General features: G+C 45.5%; 1 protein-coding gene across 1 annotated transcript in view; it reads right to left on the bottom strand.

Moving 5' to 3' along the window:
* LOC139375459 (mitogen-activated protein kinase kinase kinase 9) overlaps window positions 1-21,083 on the bottom strand; it is a 50,598-nt gene that overhangs the window by 28,487 nt on the left and 1,028 nt on the right. The window contains exons 2-3 of the mRNA XM_071117269.1: window positions 8,113-8,330; window positions 3,956-4,151 (exon numbers count right to left, since the gene is read on the bottom strand). Coding sequence (XP_070973370.1) covers window positions 3,956-4,151; window positions 8,113-8,330 — 414 coding nt within the window. The remainder of the gene's footprint in view (window positions 1-3,955; window positions 4,152-8,112; window positions 8,331-21,083) is intronic.

Here is a 21,083-nt window from a genome sequence, read left to right as displayed (position 1 = left end):
CCAGTCTCCATTTACACCAGCAGTCTCCATTTACACCAGCAGTCTCCATTTACACCAGCAATCTCCATTTACACCACCAGTCTCCATTTACACCACCAGTCTCCATTTACACCACCAGTCTCCATTTACACCAGCAGTCTCCATTTACACCAGCAGTCTCCATTTACACCAGCAGTCTCCATTTACACCAGCAGTCTCCATTTACACCAGCAGTCTCCATACACACCACCAGTCTCCATACACACCACCCAGTATCCACATTCACCACCCACTCTTTATAAACAGTGGGAGAACTTGCTATGATGAAAATTACAGGCCTCATCTTTTTGAGTGGGAGAACTTGCACTGAATAAATACTTTTTTGCCCCACTGTATGTATAGTCACTTTAACCATATCTATGAGTACATACTACCTCAATCAGCCTGACTAACCTGTGTCTGCCAGTGCTCACCATGTAAACAACAACCTAATAGTGTGGAGAAGCCCCCTGGACCTGGGCTTACGTACATTAACAGGGTGTATCTGGGATAGACCTGTCACTTTACTGATACGATGATGCTATTGGCCTTGTCACCTCAAAACAGTCAATCACAGCCAAGGGAATGGGGCTAACCACAAGCCAACGGGAGAGGAGAAACTGCCTGTGTTGACTGGAAGTAGCCAATAGGAAGGCATGGACTGAGCATGGGACAAATCCTGTCTAATAGGCTTGGTGTTAAGGGGTCCTGCAGGGCTAACACACACACACACACACACACACACACACACACACACACACACACACACACACACACACACACACACACACACACACACACACACACACACACACACACACACACACACACACACACACACACACACACACACACACACACACACACACACACACACACACACACACACACACACACACACAACTCTCATTGTTGTATTGATATCAATGCTCATCTAACTGGGTATTATTGGGGATCTCCTAACGTTTTTCCTACCACTTAGAAAATACTTGGCTGACGAGTGTGAGGTGTCATGTGCAACCTCATAGCAGTGGGAAGAAGGGGTGCTGGAGGTGCTGAAGCCCTCCCTGGTTGTGAGATGGTAAAACTGCAGAAAGCGATCTCAGCTCTGTGTTGGGCCCCATTCTGTATGGAGAGATCTCAGCTCTGTGTTGGGCCCCATTCTGTATGGAGAGATCTCAGCTCTGTGTTGGGGCCAGATTCTGTATGGAGAGATCTCAGCTCTGTTTTGGGGCCCCATTCTGAATGGAGAGATCTCAGCTCTGTGTTGGGGCCCCATTCTGTATGGAGAGATCTCAGTTCTGTGTTGGGCCCCATTCTCTATGGAGAGATCTCAGCTCTGTGTTGGGGCCCCATACTGTATGGAGAGATCTCAGCTCTGTTTTGGGGCCCCATTCTGTATGGAGAGATCTCAGCTCTGTGTTGGGGCACCATTCTGTATGGAGAGATCTCAGCTCTGTGTTGGGCCCCATTCTCAATGGAGAGATCTCAGCTCTGTGTTGGGGCACCATTCTGTATGGAGAGATCTCAGCTCTGTTTTGGGGCCCCATTCTGTATGGAGAGATCTCAGCTCTGTTCTGTAAGCGATGCACTCATGATATGCTCTAACCTAATTCAGTTGTGGGAGTTTGGAGTCAGACACATGAATTTGGTGCTCTGCAATATCACCGGATGTTGTCGAGGTGGGTCGCTAGCGGAACGCCTATCCCTAAAAATTAAGTAGTGCCCTCTAATTCTCTCTCTCTTTCTCTTATCTCGGAGGACCTGAGCCCTAGGACCATGCCTCAGAACTACCTGGCCTGAGTCCACCTGGTTGTGCTGCTGCTCCAGTTTCAACTGTTCTGCCTGCGGATATGGAACTCTGACCTGTTCACCGGACGTGTTACCTTGTCCCAGACCTGCTGTTTTCGACCCTCTCTCTCTCTCTACCGCACCTGCTGTCTCTAACTCTGAATGATCGGCTATGAAAAGCCAACTGCCATTTACTCCTGAGGTGCTGACCTGTTGCACCCTCTACAACTACTGTGATTATTATTATTTGACCCTGCTGGTCATTTATGAATGTTTGAACATCTTGGCCATGTACTGTTGTAATCTCCACCCGGCACAGCCAGACGAGGACTGGTCACCCCACATAGCCTGGTTCCTCTCTACCCGGCACAGCCAGAAGAGGACTGGCCACCCCTCATAACCTGGTTCCTCTCTACCCAGCACAGCCAGAAGAGGACTGGCCACCCCTTATAGCCTGGTTCCTCTCTACCCAGTACAGCCAGAAGAGGACTGGCCACCCCTCACAGCCTGGTTCCTCTCTACCCGGCACAGCCAGAAGAGGACTGGCCACCCCTCAGAGCCTGGTTCCTCTCTAGGTTTCTTCCTAGGTTCCTGCCTTTCTAGGGAGTTTTTCCTAGCCACCATGCCTCTACATCTGCATTGCTTGGTGTTTGGGGTTTTAGGCTGGGTTTCTGTATAAGCACTTTGTGACATCGGCTGATGTATAATGGGCTTTATAAACATATTTGATTGACTGATTGATTGATTCTATTTTCTATTAGTTTATAATTCTAAAACTTCGGAGAAAAGGGAATGGGACCAATATCAAATAAGGAACATGGCATTCTCTCTGCCTGGCCTCGAAGGCCTGCTCCTGCCAATGTCAAAGAGTAGTCGAACACAGTGTTGGGGGGCGGCCCGAGTGAGTGGCGCTTTCCACCTGATGGCGCTGGATCGAGGGGAGCGCTTTCCACCTGATGGTGCTGGATCGAGGGGAGCACTTTTCTCTCGCGACGGATCACATAGCTGTCCATTTGGGCTCAGTTTTAATAGGCACAACGTTGTGTTTCCTAATTTAGTTATAACACTCCTCTTGTTCTCTCCCACACACACACACACACACGTTGTAATTATGCAGCACAAATGTGCGCTGTTTTGAAAATGAGGTAAATTAACTTAGGCGGCAGTGACTACTGTTATCCAATCTTAACCTATACTCAGACTACTCCCCTCCCCGCAGTCAGAACCCCCCAACTCAAAACATCTTCCCACGGCTATGTGTAACACAAGTGATTCATTGAATGTTATGCACATGTTACTACTATGTTACTACTACAGTATTACTATGTTATTACTATATTACTACCATGTCACTACTATGTTACTACTGCAGTATTACTATGTTATTACTATATTACTACCATGCCACTACTATGTTATTACTATATTACTACCTTGTCACTACTATGTTATTACTATGCTACTACATGTTATTACCATGCTACTACTATGTTACTACTATGTTATTACCATGCTACTACTATGTTACTACTATGTTGCTACTATGTTACTACTATGCTATTACTATGCTGTTACTATGTTATTACATATTACTATGTTACTACTACGTTATTACTGCCATGTTACTACTATGTTACTACTATGTTATTACTATGTTACTACCCTGTTACTACCCTGTTACTACTATGCTATTACATGTTATTACCACGTTATTACTGCCATGTTACTACTATGTTATTACTATGTTACTACTACGTTACTACCCTGTTACTACCCTGTTACTACTATGCTATTACATGTTATTACCACGTTATTACTGCCATGTTACTACTATGTTATTACTATGTTATTACTATGTTACTACTTCGTTACTACCCTGTTACTACCCTGTTACTACTATGCTATTACATGTTATTACCACGTTATTACTGCCATGTTACTCCTATGCTATTACTATGTTACTACTACGTTACTACCCTGTTACTACCCTGTTACTACGATGCTATTACTATGTTATTACATGTTATTACCACGTTATTACTATATTACTGCCATGTTACTACTATGTTATTACTATATTACTACTATGTTACTACCATGATGTTACTATGTTATTACTATATCACGTATATAAACGTTCTCTTACTGTTGCTAGACTTGAGGTCTCTGTGTATGACGGGGACAATGGCCTCACAGTGGAGGTAGTGCATGGCACGGGCGATCTGCACGGCCCAGTCTACCAGGGTGCATGGTGGGATACGTTTCCCTGACAGGGCTCGGTTCAGCGGTCCTCCCCGGGCAAACTCCATCACCAGGCACAGTGTCGGCTCCTGGAGACACACCTGTTAAACAAGAAGAATAGAAATGAACCAAATCAAGAATCAGTACAGGACATTGTATCATTAGAATCTGAAATGATCGATTTTACACATCGAAAACATACCGATTATTGATTAGCTGATTATTAGGGTTCAGAAAAATGCAATACATGTTTATTATTCTGATTATTGTGATATGTGTATGTCTTCATCAACCCAGGTGTAGGTCTTCATCAACACAGGGACAGGTCTTCATCAACACAGGGACAGGTCTTCATCAACCCAGGTGTAGGTCTTCATCAACCCAGGTGTAGGTCTTCATCAACCCAGGTGTAGGTCTTCATCAACACAGGGACAGGTCTTCATCAACCCAGGTGTATGTCTTCATCAACACAGGGACAGGTCTTCATCAACCCAGGGACAGGTCTTCATCAACCCAGGGACAGGTCTTCATCAACACAGGGACAGGTCTTCATCAACACAGGGACAGGTCTTCATCAACACAGGGACAGGTCTTCATCAACACAGGGACAGGTCTTCATCAACACAGGGACAGGTCTTCATCAACCCAGGGACAGGTCTTCATCAACACAGGGACAGGTCTTCATCAACCCAGGTGTAGGTCTTCATCAACCCAGGGACAGGTCTTCATCAACCCAGGGACAGGTCTTCATCAACACAGGGACAGGTCTTCATCAACACAGGGACAGGTCTTCATCAACCCAGGTATAGGTCTTCATCAACACAGGGACAGGTCTTCATCAACCCAGGTGTAGGTCTTCATCAACCCAGGTGTAGGTCTTCATCAACCCAGGTGTAGGTCTTCATCAACACAGGGACAGGTCTTCATCAACCCAGGTGTATGTCTTCATCAACACAGGGACAGGTCTTCATCAACCCAGGGATAGGTCTTCATCAACACAGGGACAGGTCTTCATCAACCCAGGGACAGGTCTTCATCAACCCAGGGACAGGTCTTCATCAACCCAGGGAGAGGTCTTCATCAACCCAGGGAGAGGTCTTCATCAACCCAGGGAGAGGTCTTCATCAACCCAGGTGTAGGTCTTCATCAACCCTGTTCTTAAGTCGTACACTCCACAGAACTTGGCTTTATGGAAGAGTGGCCAGAAAAAAAGCCATTGCTTAAATAAAACAATAAGCAAACACGTTTGGTGTTCGCCAAAAAGCATGTGGGAGACTCCCCAAACATATGGAAGAAGGTACTCTGGTCAGATGAGACAAAAATTTAGCTTTTTGGCCATCAAGGGACGAACCCAACACCTCTAATCACCCCGAGGACACCATCCCCACAGTGAAGCATGGTGGTGGCAGCATCATGTTGTGGGGATGTTTTTCATCGGCAGGGAAACAGGGAAACTGGTCAGAACTGGAGGAATGGTGAATGGCGCTAAATAAAGGGACATTCTTGAGGGAAACCTGTTTCAGTCTTCCAGAGATTTGAGACTGGGATGGAGGTTCACCTTCCAGCAGGACAATGACCCTAAGCATACTGCTAAAGCAACACTCGAGTGGTTTAAGGGGAAACATTTAAACGTCTTGGAATGGCCGAGTCAAAGCCAAGAACTGAATTCAATTGAGAATCTGTGGTATGACTTAAAGATGGCTGTACACCTGCGGAACCCATCCAACTTGAAGGAGCTGGAGCAGTTTTGCCTTGAAGAATGGGCAAAAATCCCCAGTGGCTAGATGTGCCAAGACATATCCCAAGAGATTTGCAGCTGTAATTGCTCTTAATAAAGGTGGCTCTACAAAGTATTGACTTTGGGGGGGTGAACAATTATTCACGCTCAAATTAGATTTTTTTGGTCATATTTCTTGTTTGTTTCACAATAAAAAATATTTTGCATCTTCAAAGTGGTAGGCATCTTGTGTAAATCAAGTGATACAACCCCCCCCAAAAAATCAAATTTAATTCCAGGTTGTAAGGCAACAAAATAGGAAAAATGCCAAGGAGGGTGAATACTTACAAGCCACTGTATGTCTTCACCAACACAGATATATGCATCTCAAGGTGCACCTAAACATACACCTGGGTTAAAAGACATTCACCTGGATTACACCTGGGTTAAAGACATTCACCTGGATTACACCTGGGTTAAAAGACATTCACCTGGATTACACCTGGGTTAAAATACATTCACCTGGATTAGAAGACGTACACCTGGATTACACCTGGGTTAGAAGACATTCACCTGGATTACACCTGGGTTAGAAGACATTCACCTGGGTTAGAAGACGTACACCTGGATTACACCTGGGTTAGAAGACGTTCACCTGGATTACACCTGGGTTAGAAGACGTACACCTGGATTACGCCCTGGGTTAGAAGACATACACCTGGATTACACCTTGATTAGAAGACTTTCACCTGGATTAGAAGACATTCACCTGGATTACACCTGGGTTATTAGACATTCACCTGGATTACACCTGGGTTAGAAGACATTCACCTGTATTACACCTGGGTTAGAAGACATTCATCTGGATTACACCTGGGTTAGAAGACATTCACCTGGGTTAGAAGACATTCACCTGGGTTAGAAGACATTCACCCGGATTACACCTGGGTTAGAAGACATTCACCTGGGTTAGAAGACATACACCTGGATTACACCTGGGTTAGAAGACATACACCTGGATTACACCTGGGTTAGAAGATATTCACCTGGATTACACCTGGGTTAGAAGATATTCACCTGGATTAGAAGACATTCACCTGGATTACACCTGGATTAGAAGACATTCACCTGGATTACACTTGGGTTAGAAGACATTCACCTGGATTAGAAGACGTAGGTTTGCATCCCAAATGGCACCCTATTCCTAGCAGGATTCTTACCCCCAGTAGGGCCATGATGTTGGGGTGATATAGCAGGATTCTTACCCCCAGTAGGGCCATGATGTTGGGGTGATATAGCAGGATTCTTACCCCCAGTAGGGCCATGATGTTGGGGTGATATAGCAGGATTCTTACCCCCATTATGGCCATGATGTTGGGGTGATATAGCAGGATTCTTACCCCCATTATGGCCATGATATTGGGGTGATATAGCAGGATTCTTACCCCCAGTAGGGCCATGATATTGGGGTGAAATAGCAGGATTCTTACCCCCAGTAGGGCCATGATATTGGGGTGAAATAGCAGGATTCTTACCCCCAGTAGGGCCATGATATTAGGGTGATATAGCAGGATTCTTACCCCCAGTAGGGCCATGATGTTGGGGTGATATAGCAGGATTCTTACCCCCAGTAGGGCCATGATGTTGGGGTGATATAGCAGGATTCTTACCCCCATTATGGCCATGATATTGGGGTGATATAGCAGGATTCTTACCCCCATTATGGCCATGATATTGGGGTGATATAGCAGGATTCTTACCCCCAGTAGGGCCATGATATTGGGGTGAAATAGCAGGATTCTTACCCCCAGTAGGGCCATGATATTGGGGTGATATAGCAGGATTCTTACCCCCAGTAGGGCCATGATGTTGGGGTGAAATAGCAGGATTCTTACCCCCATTATGGCCATGATATTGGGGTGATATAGCAGGATTCTTACCCCCAGTAGGGCCATTATATTGGGGTGATATAGCAGGATTCTTACCCCCAGTAGGGCCATGATATTGGGGTGATATAGCAGGATTCTTACCCCCAGTAGGGCCATGATATTGGGGTGATATAGCAGGATTCTTACCCCCAGTAGGGCCATGATATTGGGGTGATATAGCAGGATTCTTACCCCCAGTAGGGCCATGATATTGGGGTGATATAGCAGGATTCTTACCCCCAGTAGGGCCATGATATTGGGGTGATATAGCAGGATTCTTACCCCCAGTAGGGCCATGATATTGGGGTGATATAGCAGGATTCTTACCCCCAGTAGGGCCATGATATTGGGGTGATATAGCAGGATTCTTACCCCCAGTAGGGCCATGATATTGGGGTGATATAGCAGGATTCTTACCCCCAGTAGGGCCATGATATTGGGGTGGTGCAGCATTGCAAACAGCTTGGCCTCTTGACGAACGCTCTCTAGGATCTGTCCCTCCTCCTCATCGGGGTCCCGCCTCGCAGCCTTCACCGCCACCTCCGCCCCTCGCCACATGGCACGGTACACCTTCCCAAAACCACCCACCCCGATGATCTCCTCCAGGGTCAGCTCCGAGAAGTCAACCTCCAGAACTGAGGGAGAGGGGGAACAGGGTATGAGAGGGAACAGGGTATGACAGGGAACAGGGTATTTGAAGGAACAGGGTATGAAAGGGAACAGGGTATGAGAGGGAACAGGGTATGAGAGGGAACAGGGTATTTGAAGGAACAGGGTATGAGAGTGAACAGGGTATGAGAGTGAACAGGGTATGAGAGGGAACAGGGTATGAGAGGGAACAGGGTATGAGAGGGAACAGGGTATTTGAGGGAACAGGGTATGAGAGGGAACAGGGTATGAGAGGGAACAGGGTATGAGAGGGAACAGGGTATGAGAGGGAACAGGGTATTTGAAGGAACAGGGTATGAGAGTGAACAGGGTATGAGAGTGAACAGGGTATGAGAGGGAACAGGGTATGAGAGGGAACAGGGTATGAGAGGGAACAGGGTATTTGAAGGAACAGGGTATGAGAGGGAACAGGGTATGAGAGGGAACAGGGTATGAGAGGGAACAAGGGTACAGCGAAAGAGGACAGAGAGTGAGAAATGACCGACAAAAGATAATGCAGATATAACATGTTACAGAAAAAGATAATGTAGACATAACAGGCTACAGAACAAAAAAGTGATTTTGGAATATATAGTGATATTAACCTTGCCACAGAGACCCTATTCAATTAAAAAGTAATGGCAGCCATATTGATCAGGGAGAAATCCAAACCAGTCTAATTGGAGTTAATGACAGTGGAGGCAGAATCCTGATTTTACCTAAGCAGGAGAACAGAAGTAAGGATACATCAAAAATCGTGTAATAAAACCTATTGTCAACCTACAATATTATCAAACATTATGAATACAGTTTAAAACAGGTGTTTATACCAGTTTTCGGTGTAAAAAGCCTCTAAAATATATGTAAACCGACTTGTTTTTGTTGTCTTGGAAAGCTTGTGAGTCCTATTATAGAATGCATTATCAGTACTGGTTGTATTTACAGCCCGGGTCTGTCCTGTCATCAACTGATGTCAACCAGTGTATTGATGTGGATGGACTGCATTGTTTCAATGGAATGTTGGCACATTGGTAGTTAATGGAAAACGTGTGTAGAATGATTCCTGTAAAACCGGCAGGCTAGCTAACACACAAACGGTGTAGATAAAGTCTTCAAATTCATTATTTTTTTACACAATATCTCATCACAGCACTGGCTGACCATGGTTCACCAACTCCCTGACCAAAATGGCTGTCATTTATCCCATCGTAAGAAGGTTCATGTCCATTCTAGAATTCAAACTGCTAATTCCATGGAACAGACACTCCTGTCCACCAATGAGAGGAGAGAATGAGGACGAAGAGGGGGTAAAGGATATGAAGATGACAGGAATAGGGTGGGACAGAGAACTTACATACAACATAGATAGGACAGAGAGAGTCAACCTCTAGAACTGAAAGGAGAGAAGGAGGAACAGAGACCTATGCTGTACAGTATACAGTAGGACAGAGAGACAGAAACAGGGAACCATGAGACAATATTGGGCAGAGACAGAAAAAGAGTACAACGAGACAATATTGGACAGAGAGGGAGAAACAGGGATACCAAGAGATGATATTGGACAGAGAGAGAGAGAAACAGGGATACCAAGAGACGATATTGGACAGAGAGAGAGAAACAGGGGATACCAAGAGACGATATTGGACAGAGAGAGAGAGAAACAGGGATACCAAGAGACGATATTGGACAGAGAGAGAGAAACAGGGATACCAAGAGACGATATTGGACAGAGAGACAGAAACAGGGATACCAAGAGACAATATTGGACAGAGAGAGAGAAACAGGGGATACCAAGAGACGATATTGGACAGAGAGAGAGAGAAACAGGGATACCAAGAGACGATATTGGACAGAGAGAGAGAGAGAAACAGGGGATACCAAGAGACGATATTGGACAGAGAGAGAGAGAGAAACAGGGATACCAAGAGACGATATTGGACAGAGAGAGAAACAGGGATACCAAGAGACGATATTGGACAGAGAGATACCAAGAGACAATATTGGACAGAGAGAGAGAGAGAAACAGGGATACCAAGAGACGATATTGGACAGAGAGAGAGAGAAACAGGGATACCAAGAGATGATATTGGACAGGGATACCAAGAGATGATATTGGACAGAGAGAGAAACAGGGATACCAAGAGACGATATTGGACAGAGAGAGAGAAACAGGGATACCAAGAGACGATATTGGACAGAGAGAGAGAAACAGGGATACCAAGAGATGATATTGGACAGAGAGAGAGAAACAGGGATACCAAGAGACGATATTGGACAGAGAGAGAGAAACAGGGATACCAAGAGACGATATTGGACAGAGAGAGAGAAACAGGGATACCAAGAGACGATATTGGACAGAGAGATACCAAGAGACAATATTGGACAGAGAGAGAGAAATAGGGATACCAAGAGACGATATTGGACAGAGAGAGAGAGAAACAGGGATAGCAAGAGACGATATTGGACAGAGAGAGAGAAACAGGGATACCAAGAGACGATATTGGACAGAGAGATACCAAGAGGCAATATTGGACAGAGAAAGAGAAATAGGGATACCAAGAGACGATATTGGACAGAGAGAGAGAGAAACAGGGATGCCAAGAAACAATATTGGACAAAGAGAGAGAGAAACAGGGATACCAAGAGACGATATTGGACAGAGAGAGAGAGAAACAGGGATACCAAGAGACAATATTGGACAGAGAGAGAGAAACAGGGATACCAAGAGACGATATTGGACAGAGAAAGAGAGAGAAACAGGCATACCAAGAGACGAAATTGGACAGAGAGAGAGAGAGAGAGAGAGAAAGGGATACCAAGAGACGAAATTGGACAGAGAGAGAGAAACAGGGATACCAAGAGACGATATTGGACAGAGAGAGAGAAACAGGGATACCAAGAGACGATATTGGACAGAGAGAGAGAAACAGGGATACCAAGAGACGATATTGGACAGAGAGACAGAAACAGGGATACCAAGAGACGATATTGGACAGAGAGATTCCAAGAGACAATATTGGACAGAGAGAGAGAGAAACAGGGATACCAAGAGACGATATTGGACAGAGAGAGAGAGAAACAGGGATACCAAGAGACGATATTGGACAGAGAGAGAGAAACAGGGATACCAAGAGATGATATTGGACAGAGAGAGAAACAGGGATACCAAGAGACGATATTGGACAGAGAGAGAGAAAGAGGGATACCAAGAGACGATATTGGACAGAGAGAGAGAAACAGGGATACCAAGAGATGATATTGGACAGAGAGAGAGAAACAGGGATACCAAGAGACAATATTGGACAGAGAGAGAGAAACAGGGATACCAAGAGACGATATTGGACAGAGAGAGAGAAACAGGGATACCAAGAGACGATATTGGACAGAGAGAGAGAAACAGGGATACCAAGAGATGATATTGGACAGAGAGATACCAAGAGGCAATATTGGACAGAGAAAGAGAAATAGGGATACCAAGAGACGATATTGGACAGAGAGAGAGAGAAACAGGGATACCAAGAAACAATATTGGACAGAGAGAGAGAGAAACAGGGATACCAAGAGACGATATTGGACAGAGAGATACCAAGAGACGATATTGGACAGAGAGAGAGAGAAACAGGGATACCAAGAGACAATATTGGACAGAGAGAGAGAAACAGGGATACCAAGAGACGATATTGGACAGAGAGAGAGAGAGAAACAGGCATACCAAGAGATGAAATTGGACAGAGAGAGAGAGAGAGAGACAGGGATACCAAGAGACGAAATTGGACAGAGAGAGAGAAACAGGGATACCAAGAGACGATATTGGACAGAGAGAGATAAACAGGGATACCAAGAGACGATATTGGACAGAGAGAGAGAAACAGGGATACCAAGAGACGATATTGGACAGAGAGACAGAAACAGGGATACCAAGAGACAATATTGGACAGAGAGAGAGAAACAGGGGATACCAAGAGACGATATTGGACAGAGAGAGAGAGAGAAACAGGGATACCAAGAGACGATATTGGACAGAGAGAGAGAGAGAAACAGGGGATACCAAGAGACGATATTGGACAGAGAGAGAGAGAGAAACAGGGATACCAAGAGACGATATTGGACAGAGAGATACCAAGAGACAATATTGGACAGAGAGAGAGAGAAACAGGGATACCAAGAGACGATATTGGACAGAGAGAGAGAGAAACAGGGATACCAAGAGACGATATTGGACAGAGAGAGAAACAGGGATACCAAGAGATGATATTGGACAGAGAGAGAAACAGGGATACCAAGAGACGATATTGGACAGAGAGAGAGAAACAGGGATACCAAGAGACGATATTGGACAGAGAGAGAGAAACAGGGATACCAAGAGATGATATTGGACAGAGAGAGAGAAACAGGGATACCAAGAGACAATATTGGACAGAGAGAGAGAAACAGGGATACCAAGAGACGATATTGGACAGAGAGAGAAACAGGGATACCAAGAGACGATATTGGACAGAGAGATACCAAGAGACAATATTGGACAGAGAGAGAGAAATAGGGATACCAAGAGACGATATTGGACAGAGAGAGAGAGAAACAGGGATACCAAGAGACGATATTGGACAGAGAGAGAGAAACAGGGATACCAAGAGACGATATTGGACAGAGAGATACCAAGAGGCAATATTGGACAGAGAAAGAGAAATAGGGATACCAAGAGACGATATTGGACAGAGAGAGAGAGAAACAGGGATACCAAGAAACAATATTGGACAGAGAGAGAGAGAAACAGGGATACCAAGAGACGATATTGGACAGAGAGATACCAAGAGACGATATTGGACAGAGAGAGAGAGAAACAGGGATACCAAGAGACAATATTGGACAGAGAGAGAGAAACAGGGATACCAAGAGACGATATTGGACAGAGAAAGAGAGAGAAACAGGCATACCAAGAGACGAAATTGGACAGAGAGAGAGAGAGAGAGAGAGAAAGGGATACCAAGAGACGAAATTGGACAGAGAGAGAGAAACAGGGATACCAAGAGACGATATTGGACAGAGAGAGAGAAACAGGGATACCAAGAGACGATATTGGACAGAGAGAGAGAAACAGGGATACCAAGAGACGATATTGGACAGAGAGACAGAAACAGGGATACCAAGAGACGATATTGGACAGAGAGATTCCAAGAGACAATATTGGACAGAGAGAGAGAGAAACAGGGATACCAAGAGACGATATTGGACAGAGAGAGAGAGAAACAGGGATACCAAGAGACGATATTGGACAGAGAGAGAGAAACAGGGATACCAAGAGATGATATTGGACAGAGAGAGAAACAGGGATACCAAGAGACGATATTGGACAGAGAGAGAGAAAGAGGGATACCAAGAGACGATATTGGACAGAGAGAGAGAAACAGGGATACCAAGAGATGATATTGGACAGAGAGAGAGAAACCGGGATACCAAGAGACAATATTGGACAGAGAGAGAGAAACAGGGATACCAAGAGACGATATTGGACAGAGAGAGAGAAACAGGGATACCAAGAGACGATATTGGACAGAGAGAGAGAAACAGGGATACCAAGAGATGATATTGGACAGAGAGATACCAAGAGGCAATATTGGACAGAGAAAGAGAAATAGGGATACCAAGAGACGATATTGGACAGAGAGAGAGAGAAACAGGGATACCAAGAAACAATATTGGACAGAGAGAGAGAGAAACAGGGATACCAAGAGACGATATTGGACAGAGAGATACCAAGAGACGATATTGGACAGAGAGAGAGAGAAACAGGGATACCAAGAGACAATATTGGACAGAGAGAGAGAAACAGGGATACCAAGAGACGATATTGGACAGAGAGAGAGAGAGAAACAGGCATACCAAGAGATGAAATTGGACAGAGAGAGAGAGAGAGAGACAGGGATACCAAGAGACGAAATTGGACAGAGAGAGAGAAACAGGGATACCAAGAGACGATATTGGACAGAGAGAGATAAACAGGGATACCAAGAGACGATATTGGACAGAGAGAGAGAAACAGGGATACCAAGAGACGATATTGGACAGAGAGACAGAAACAGGGATACCAAGAGACAATATTGGACAGAGAGAGAGAAACAGGGGATACCAAGAGACGATATTGGACAGAGAGAGAGAGAGAAACAGGGATACCAAGAGACGATATTGGACAGAGAGAGAGAGAGAAACAGGGGATACCAAGAGACGATATTGGACAGAGAGAGAGAGAGAAACAGGGATACCAAGAGACGATATTGGACAGAGAGATACCAAGAGACAATATTGGACAGAGAGAGAGAGAAACAGGGATACCAAGAGACGATATTGGACAGAGAGAGAGAGAAACAGGGATACCAAGAGACGATATTGGACAGAGAGAGAGAAACAGGGATACCAAGAGATGATATTGGACAGAGAGAGAAACAGGGATACCAAGAGACGATATTGGACAGAGAGAGAGAAACAGGGATACCAAGAGACGATATTGGACAGAGAGAGAGAAACAGGGATACCAAGAGATGATATTGGACAGAGAGAGAGAAACAGGGATACCAAGAGACAATATTGGACAGAGAGAGAGAAACAGGGATACCAAGAGACGATATTGGACAGAGAGAGAGAAACAGGGATACCAAGAGACGATATTGGACAGAGAGATACCAAGAGACAATATTGGACAGAGAGAGAGAAATAGGGATACCAAGAGACGATATTGGACAGAGAGAGAGAGAAACAGGGATACCAAGAGACGATATTGGACAGAGAGAGAGAAACAGGGATACCAAGAGACGATATTGGACAGAGAGATACCAAGAGGCAATATTGGACAGAGAAAGAGAAATAGGGATACCAAGAGACGATATTGGACAGAGAGAGAGAGAAACAGGGATACCAAGAAACAATATTGGACAGAGAGAGAGAGAAACAGGGATACCAAGAGACGATATTGGACAGAGAGATACCAAGAGACGATATTGGACAGAGAGAGAGAGAAACAGGGATACCAAGAGACAATATTGGACAGAGAGAGAGAAACAGGGATACCAAGAGACGATATTGGACAGAGAGAGAGAGAGAAACAGGCATACCAAGAGACGAAATTGGACAGAGAGAGAGAGAGAGAGACAGGGATACCAAGAGACGAAATTGGACAGAGAGAGAGAAACAGGGATACCAAGAGACGATATTGGACAGAGAGAGAGAAACAGGGATACCAAGAGACGATATTGGACAGAGAGAGAGAGCAATGAGAGACTAAAGGTAATGTAAAGGGCTATACAGACGGGCATGAACAGACGTCCTCTATACAAAAACATAATTCAATGATTCACAACCATAAATTAGCTTCAATCAAACTCTTATATTTATCTACCTTTCTCACCAATGCACCTAGCCTGGTTCCAGGTATGTTTGTGCTATCATATCAACTCCTTGCCGGCGTGACAAGGAGTGGCAAGTGGCATGATGGCCCAAACAGACTGGTACCCAGGTTACAATGCACCAGGAAATCATGAAGGTTGAGACTTAGGGCTCTATTCATTCTGTAAAGCTGAAGACTTGGGGCTCTATTCAGTCTGTAAAGCTGAAGACTTAGGGCTCTATTCCGTCTGTAAAGCTGAAGACTTAGGGCTCTATTCAGTCTGTAAAGCTGAAGACTTAGGGCTCTATTCAGTCTGTAAAGCTGAAGACTTGGGGCTCTATTCAGTCTGTAAAGCTGAAGACTTGGGGCTCTATTCAGTCTGTAAAGCTGAAGACTTGGGGCTCTATTCAGTCTGTAAAGCTGAAGACTTAGGGCTCTATTCAGTCTGTAAAGCTGAAGACTTAGGGCTCTATTCAGTCTGTAAAGCTGAAGACTTAGGGCTCTATTCAGTCTGTAAAGCTGAAGACTTAGGGCTCTATTCAGTCTGTAAAGCTGAAGACTTGGGGCTCTATTCAGTCTGTAAAGCTGAAGACTTGGGGCTCTATTCAGTCTGTAAAGCTGAAGACTTGGGGCTCTATTCAGTCTGTAAAGCTGAAGACTTGGGGCTCTATTCAGCTGTAAAGCTGAAGACTTGGGGCTCTATTCAGTCTGTAAAGCTGAAGACTTGGGGCTCTATTCAGTCTGTAAAGCTGAAGACTTGGGGCTCTATTCAGTCTGTAAAGCTGAAGACTTGGGGCTCTATTCAGTCTGTAAAGCTGAAGACTTGGGGCTCTATTCAGTCTGTAAAGCTGAAGACTTAGGGCTCTATTCAGTCTGTAAAGCTGAAGACTTAGGGCTCTATTCAGTCTGTAAAGCTGAAGACTTAGGGCTCTATTCAGTCTGTAAAGCTGAAGACTTAGGGCTTTATTCAGTCTGTAAAGCTGAAGACTTAGGGCTCTATTCAGTCTGTAAAGCTGAAGACTTAGGGCTCTATTCAGTCTGCAAAGCTGAAGACTTAGGGCTCTATTCAGTCTGTAAAGCTGAAGACTTAGGGCTCTATTCAGTCTGCAAAGCTGAAGACTTAGGGCTCTATTCAGTCTGTAAAGCTGAAGACTTAGGGCTCTATTCAGTCTGTAAAGCTGAAGACTTGGGGCTCTGAAGACTTAGGGCCTCCGCTAAAGAGGGAAAAACTGCCTTTAAATTTCAATCGTAACCTAGTGGTTGGAGCGTTGGACTAGTAACCGAAGGTTGCAAGTTCGAATCCCCGAGCTGACAAGGTACAAATCTGTCGTTCTGCCCCTGAACAAGGCAGTTAACCCACTGTTCCTAGGCTGTCATTGAAAATAAGAATTTTCTTAACTGACTTGTCTAGTTAAATAAAGGTAAAATAATAAAAAATTTAAAAGCTGAACTTCCTGCGATACGGATCGAATAGAGCCCTTCAACTGTTTTCTTTAGTTGATGCATGACTTCTTCACATACAACACAGTCTATGGGTGATGTAGGTACTGTATGTTGGTGGTAAACTTTGCCATTGTGAATCACTAACAGTCTGCTAAGCAGCCTTACTGACCTTGATAAATATTTCACTAGAGATGTTGTACAGTACGTGATGTGAAAGTAGGCCAGGAGCCATGCTGCCTCTGAAACATGGAGGATGTGTCCCAAACCGTACCCTATCACCTATGTAGTGCACTACTTTTGACCAGGTCCCATAGGGCTCTAGTTAAAAGTAGTGCACTATATAGGGAATACCCAGCAAACAGGGAACATTCCCAGAACATTAGATTCCCATTAAGTTCTAGTTAGGGTTTTATTTAACATTAGGATGGTAACGTCCCAAAAAAATCTAATTAACGTTTTTGAAAACAAAATATGTTTTATTTTTTAATTTAAAAAATAATGAAATATCCTGGGAATGTTCTCTTAACATTTACTAAAATGTTGTGCACAACATCTATCAACCATCTCAGAACATTCCCCAACATCTATCAACCATCTCAGAACATTCCCCAACATCTATCAACCATCTCAGAACATTCCCCAACATCTATCAACCATCTCAGAACATTCCCCAACATCTATCAACCATCTCAGAACATTCCCCAACATCTATCAACCATCTCAGAACATTCCCCAACATCTATCAACCATCTCAGAACATTCCCCAACATCTATCAACCATCTCAGAACATTCCCCAACATCTATCAACCATCTCAGAACATTCCCCAACATCTATCAACCATCTCAGAACATTCCCCAACATCTATCAACCATCTCAGAACATTCCCAAACATCTGTAACAACCATCTCAGAACTGGGAATTCTCCAGCTTCAGACGTAAGACAGAGACTACAGAGTCACAGTAGACAGATACAGACCACAGAGTAACAGTAGACAGATACAGACCACAGAGTAACAGTAGACAGATACAGACCACAGAGTAACAGTAGACAGATACAGACCACAGAGTAACAGTAGACAGATACAGACCACAGAGTAACAGTAGACAGATACAGACCACAGAGTAACAGTATACAGATACAGACCACAGAGTAACAGTATACAGATACAGACCACAGAGTAACAGTAGACAGATACAGACCACAGAGTAACAGTAGACAGATACAGACCACAGAGTAACAGTAGACAGATACAGACCACAGAGTAACAGTAGACAGATACAGACCACAGAGTAACAGTAGACAGATACAGACCACAGAGTAACAGTATACAGATACAGACCACAGAGTAACAGTATACAGATACAGACCACAGAGTAACAGTAGACAGATACAGACCACAGAGTAACAGTAGACAGATACAGACCACAGAGTAACAGTAGATAGATACAGACCACAGAGTAACAGTATACAGATACAGACCACAGAGTAACAGTATACAGATACAGACCACAGAGTAACAGTATACAGATACAGACCACAGAGTAACAGTAGACAGATACAGACCACAGAGTAACAGTATACAGATACAGACCACAGAGTAACAGTAGATAGATACAGACCACAGAGTAACAGTAGACAGATACAGACCACAGAGTAACAGTAGACATATACAGACCACAGAGTAACAGTAGGAGTTTTGTTAAGAGCAGTAACGCTTGGTCTTGGTCTTGGTCTTGAACATTAACACACTTCGCTTTGCGGTACGGTTTTGGAAGCATAAGGACCTTATCTTTTTATATTGTCGAGAAATAATTTTCTAAAAACAAAAGTTTTTTACAGTTATTTAACGAGGCAGGTCGGTTAAGAACAAATTCTTATTTACAATGACGGCCTACCGGGGATCAGTGGGTTAACTGCCTTGTTCAGGGGGCAGAACAATGACGGCCTACCGGGGAACAGTGGGTTAACTGCCTTGTTCAGGGGGCAGAACAATGACGGCCTACCGGGGAACAGTGGGTTAACTGCCATGTTCAGGGGCAGAACAATGACGGCCTACCGGGGAACAGTGGGTTAACTGCCTTGTTCAGGGGGCAGAACAATGACGGCCTACCGGGGAACAGTGGGTTAACTGCCATGTTCAGGGGCAGAACAATGACGGCCTACCGGGGAACAGTGGGTTAACTGCCTGTTCAGGGGCAGAACAATGACGGCCTACCGGGGAACAGTGGGTTAACTGCCTATTCAGGGGCAGAACAATGACGGCCTACCGGGGAACAGTGGGTTAACTGCCTTGTTCAGGGGCAGAACAATGACGGCCTACCGGGGAACAGTGGGTTAACTGCCTTGTTCAGGGGGCAGAACAATGACGGCCTACCGGGGAACAGTGGGTTAACTGCCTGTCCAGGGGCAGAACAATGACGGCCTACCGGGGAACTGTGGGTTAACTGCCTTGTTCAGGGGGCAGAAAAATGACGGCCTACCGGGGAACAGTGGGTTAACTGTCTGTTCAGGGGCAGAGCAATGACGGCCTACCGGGGAACCAGTGGGTTAACTGCCTGTTCAGGGGGCAGAACAACAGATGTTTAACCTTGTCAGCTCAGGGATTCAATCTAGCAACCTTTTGGTTACTGGCCCAACGCTCTAACCACCAGGCTACCTGCCTCCCCCCTCTAACCACCAGGATACCTGCCTCCCCCTAAAACCACTAGGCTACCTGCCTCCCCCTAAAACCACTAGGCTACCTGCCTCCCCCTCTAACCACTAGGCTACCTGCCTCCCCCCTCTAACCACTAGGCTACCTGCCTCCCCCACTAACCACTAGGCTACCTGCCTCCCCCACTAACCACCAGGATACCTGCCTCCCCCTCTAACCACTAGGCTACCTGCCTCCCCCTCTAACCACTAGGCTACCTGCCTCCCCCACTAACCACTAGGCTACCTGCCCTCCCCCCCTGTAACCACTAGGCTACCTGATTCCCTCCTCTAACCACTAGGCTACCTGCCTCCCCCACTAACCACTAGGCTACCTGCCTCCCCCCTCTAACCACCAGGATACCTGCCTCCCCCTCTAACCACTAGGCTACCTGCCTCCCCCTCTAACCACTAGGCTACCTGCCTCCCCCACTGTAACCACTAGGCTACCTGCCCTCCCCCCTGTAACCACTAGGCTACCTGATTCCCTCCTCTAACCACCAGGCTACCTGCCTCCCCCTCTAACCACTAGGCTACCTGCCTCCCCCTCTAACCACTAGGCTACCTGCCTCCCCCTCTAACCACTAGGCTACCTGCCTCCCTCTAACCACTAGGCTACCTGCCTCCCCCCTCTAACCACTAGGATACCTGCCTCCCCCTCTAACCACTAGGCTACCTGCCTCCCCCTCTAACCACTAGGCTACCTGCCTCCCCCACTGTAACCACTAGGCTACCTGCCCTCCCCCCCTGTAACCACTAGGCTACCTGATTCCCTCCTCTAACCACCAGGCTACCTGCCTCCCCCTCTAACCACTAGGCTACCTGCCTCCCCCTCTAACCACTAGGCTACCTGCCTCCTCTAACCACTAGGCTACCTGCCTCCCTCTAACCACTAGGCTACCTGCCTCCCTCTAACCACTAGGCTACCTGCCTCCCTCCTCTAACCACTAGGCTACCTGCCCCCCCCCCCCTCCCCCCCCTAACCACTAGGCTTCCCTACCGGTTACATTTTGATACACTGCTTAATAGGGTTAAAGGTTCCCAAAGGCCATTTCTCCATGTTACAACTCTTGTCTACGGAGTTGTAACACATCTCTGAACACCTGTGTTGTAAACGGAAGACACACTACAAACATGTGGTCACTGAAAGATACGGTCTGCTGCAGTATACGGTTAAGACCAGTTACAACCGTGTACAGTAGGTGTATATTTAGCATCTGCGTTT

This window comes from Oncorhynchus clarkii, chromosome 19, assembly GCF_045791955.1.
Source record: "Oncorhynchus clarkii lewisi isolate Uvic-CL-2024 chromosome 19, UVic_Ocla_1.0, whole genome shotgun sequence".
Taxonomy (NCBI): domain Eukaryota; kingdom Metazoa; phylum Chordata; class Actinopteri; order Salmoniformes; family Salmonidae; genus Oncorhynchus; species Oncorhynchus clarkii.
The sequence above is the reverse complement of the archived record's forward strand: the minus strand, read 5'-3'. Positions and strand labels throughout refer to the sequence as shown.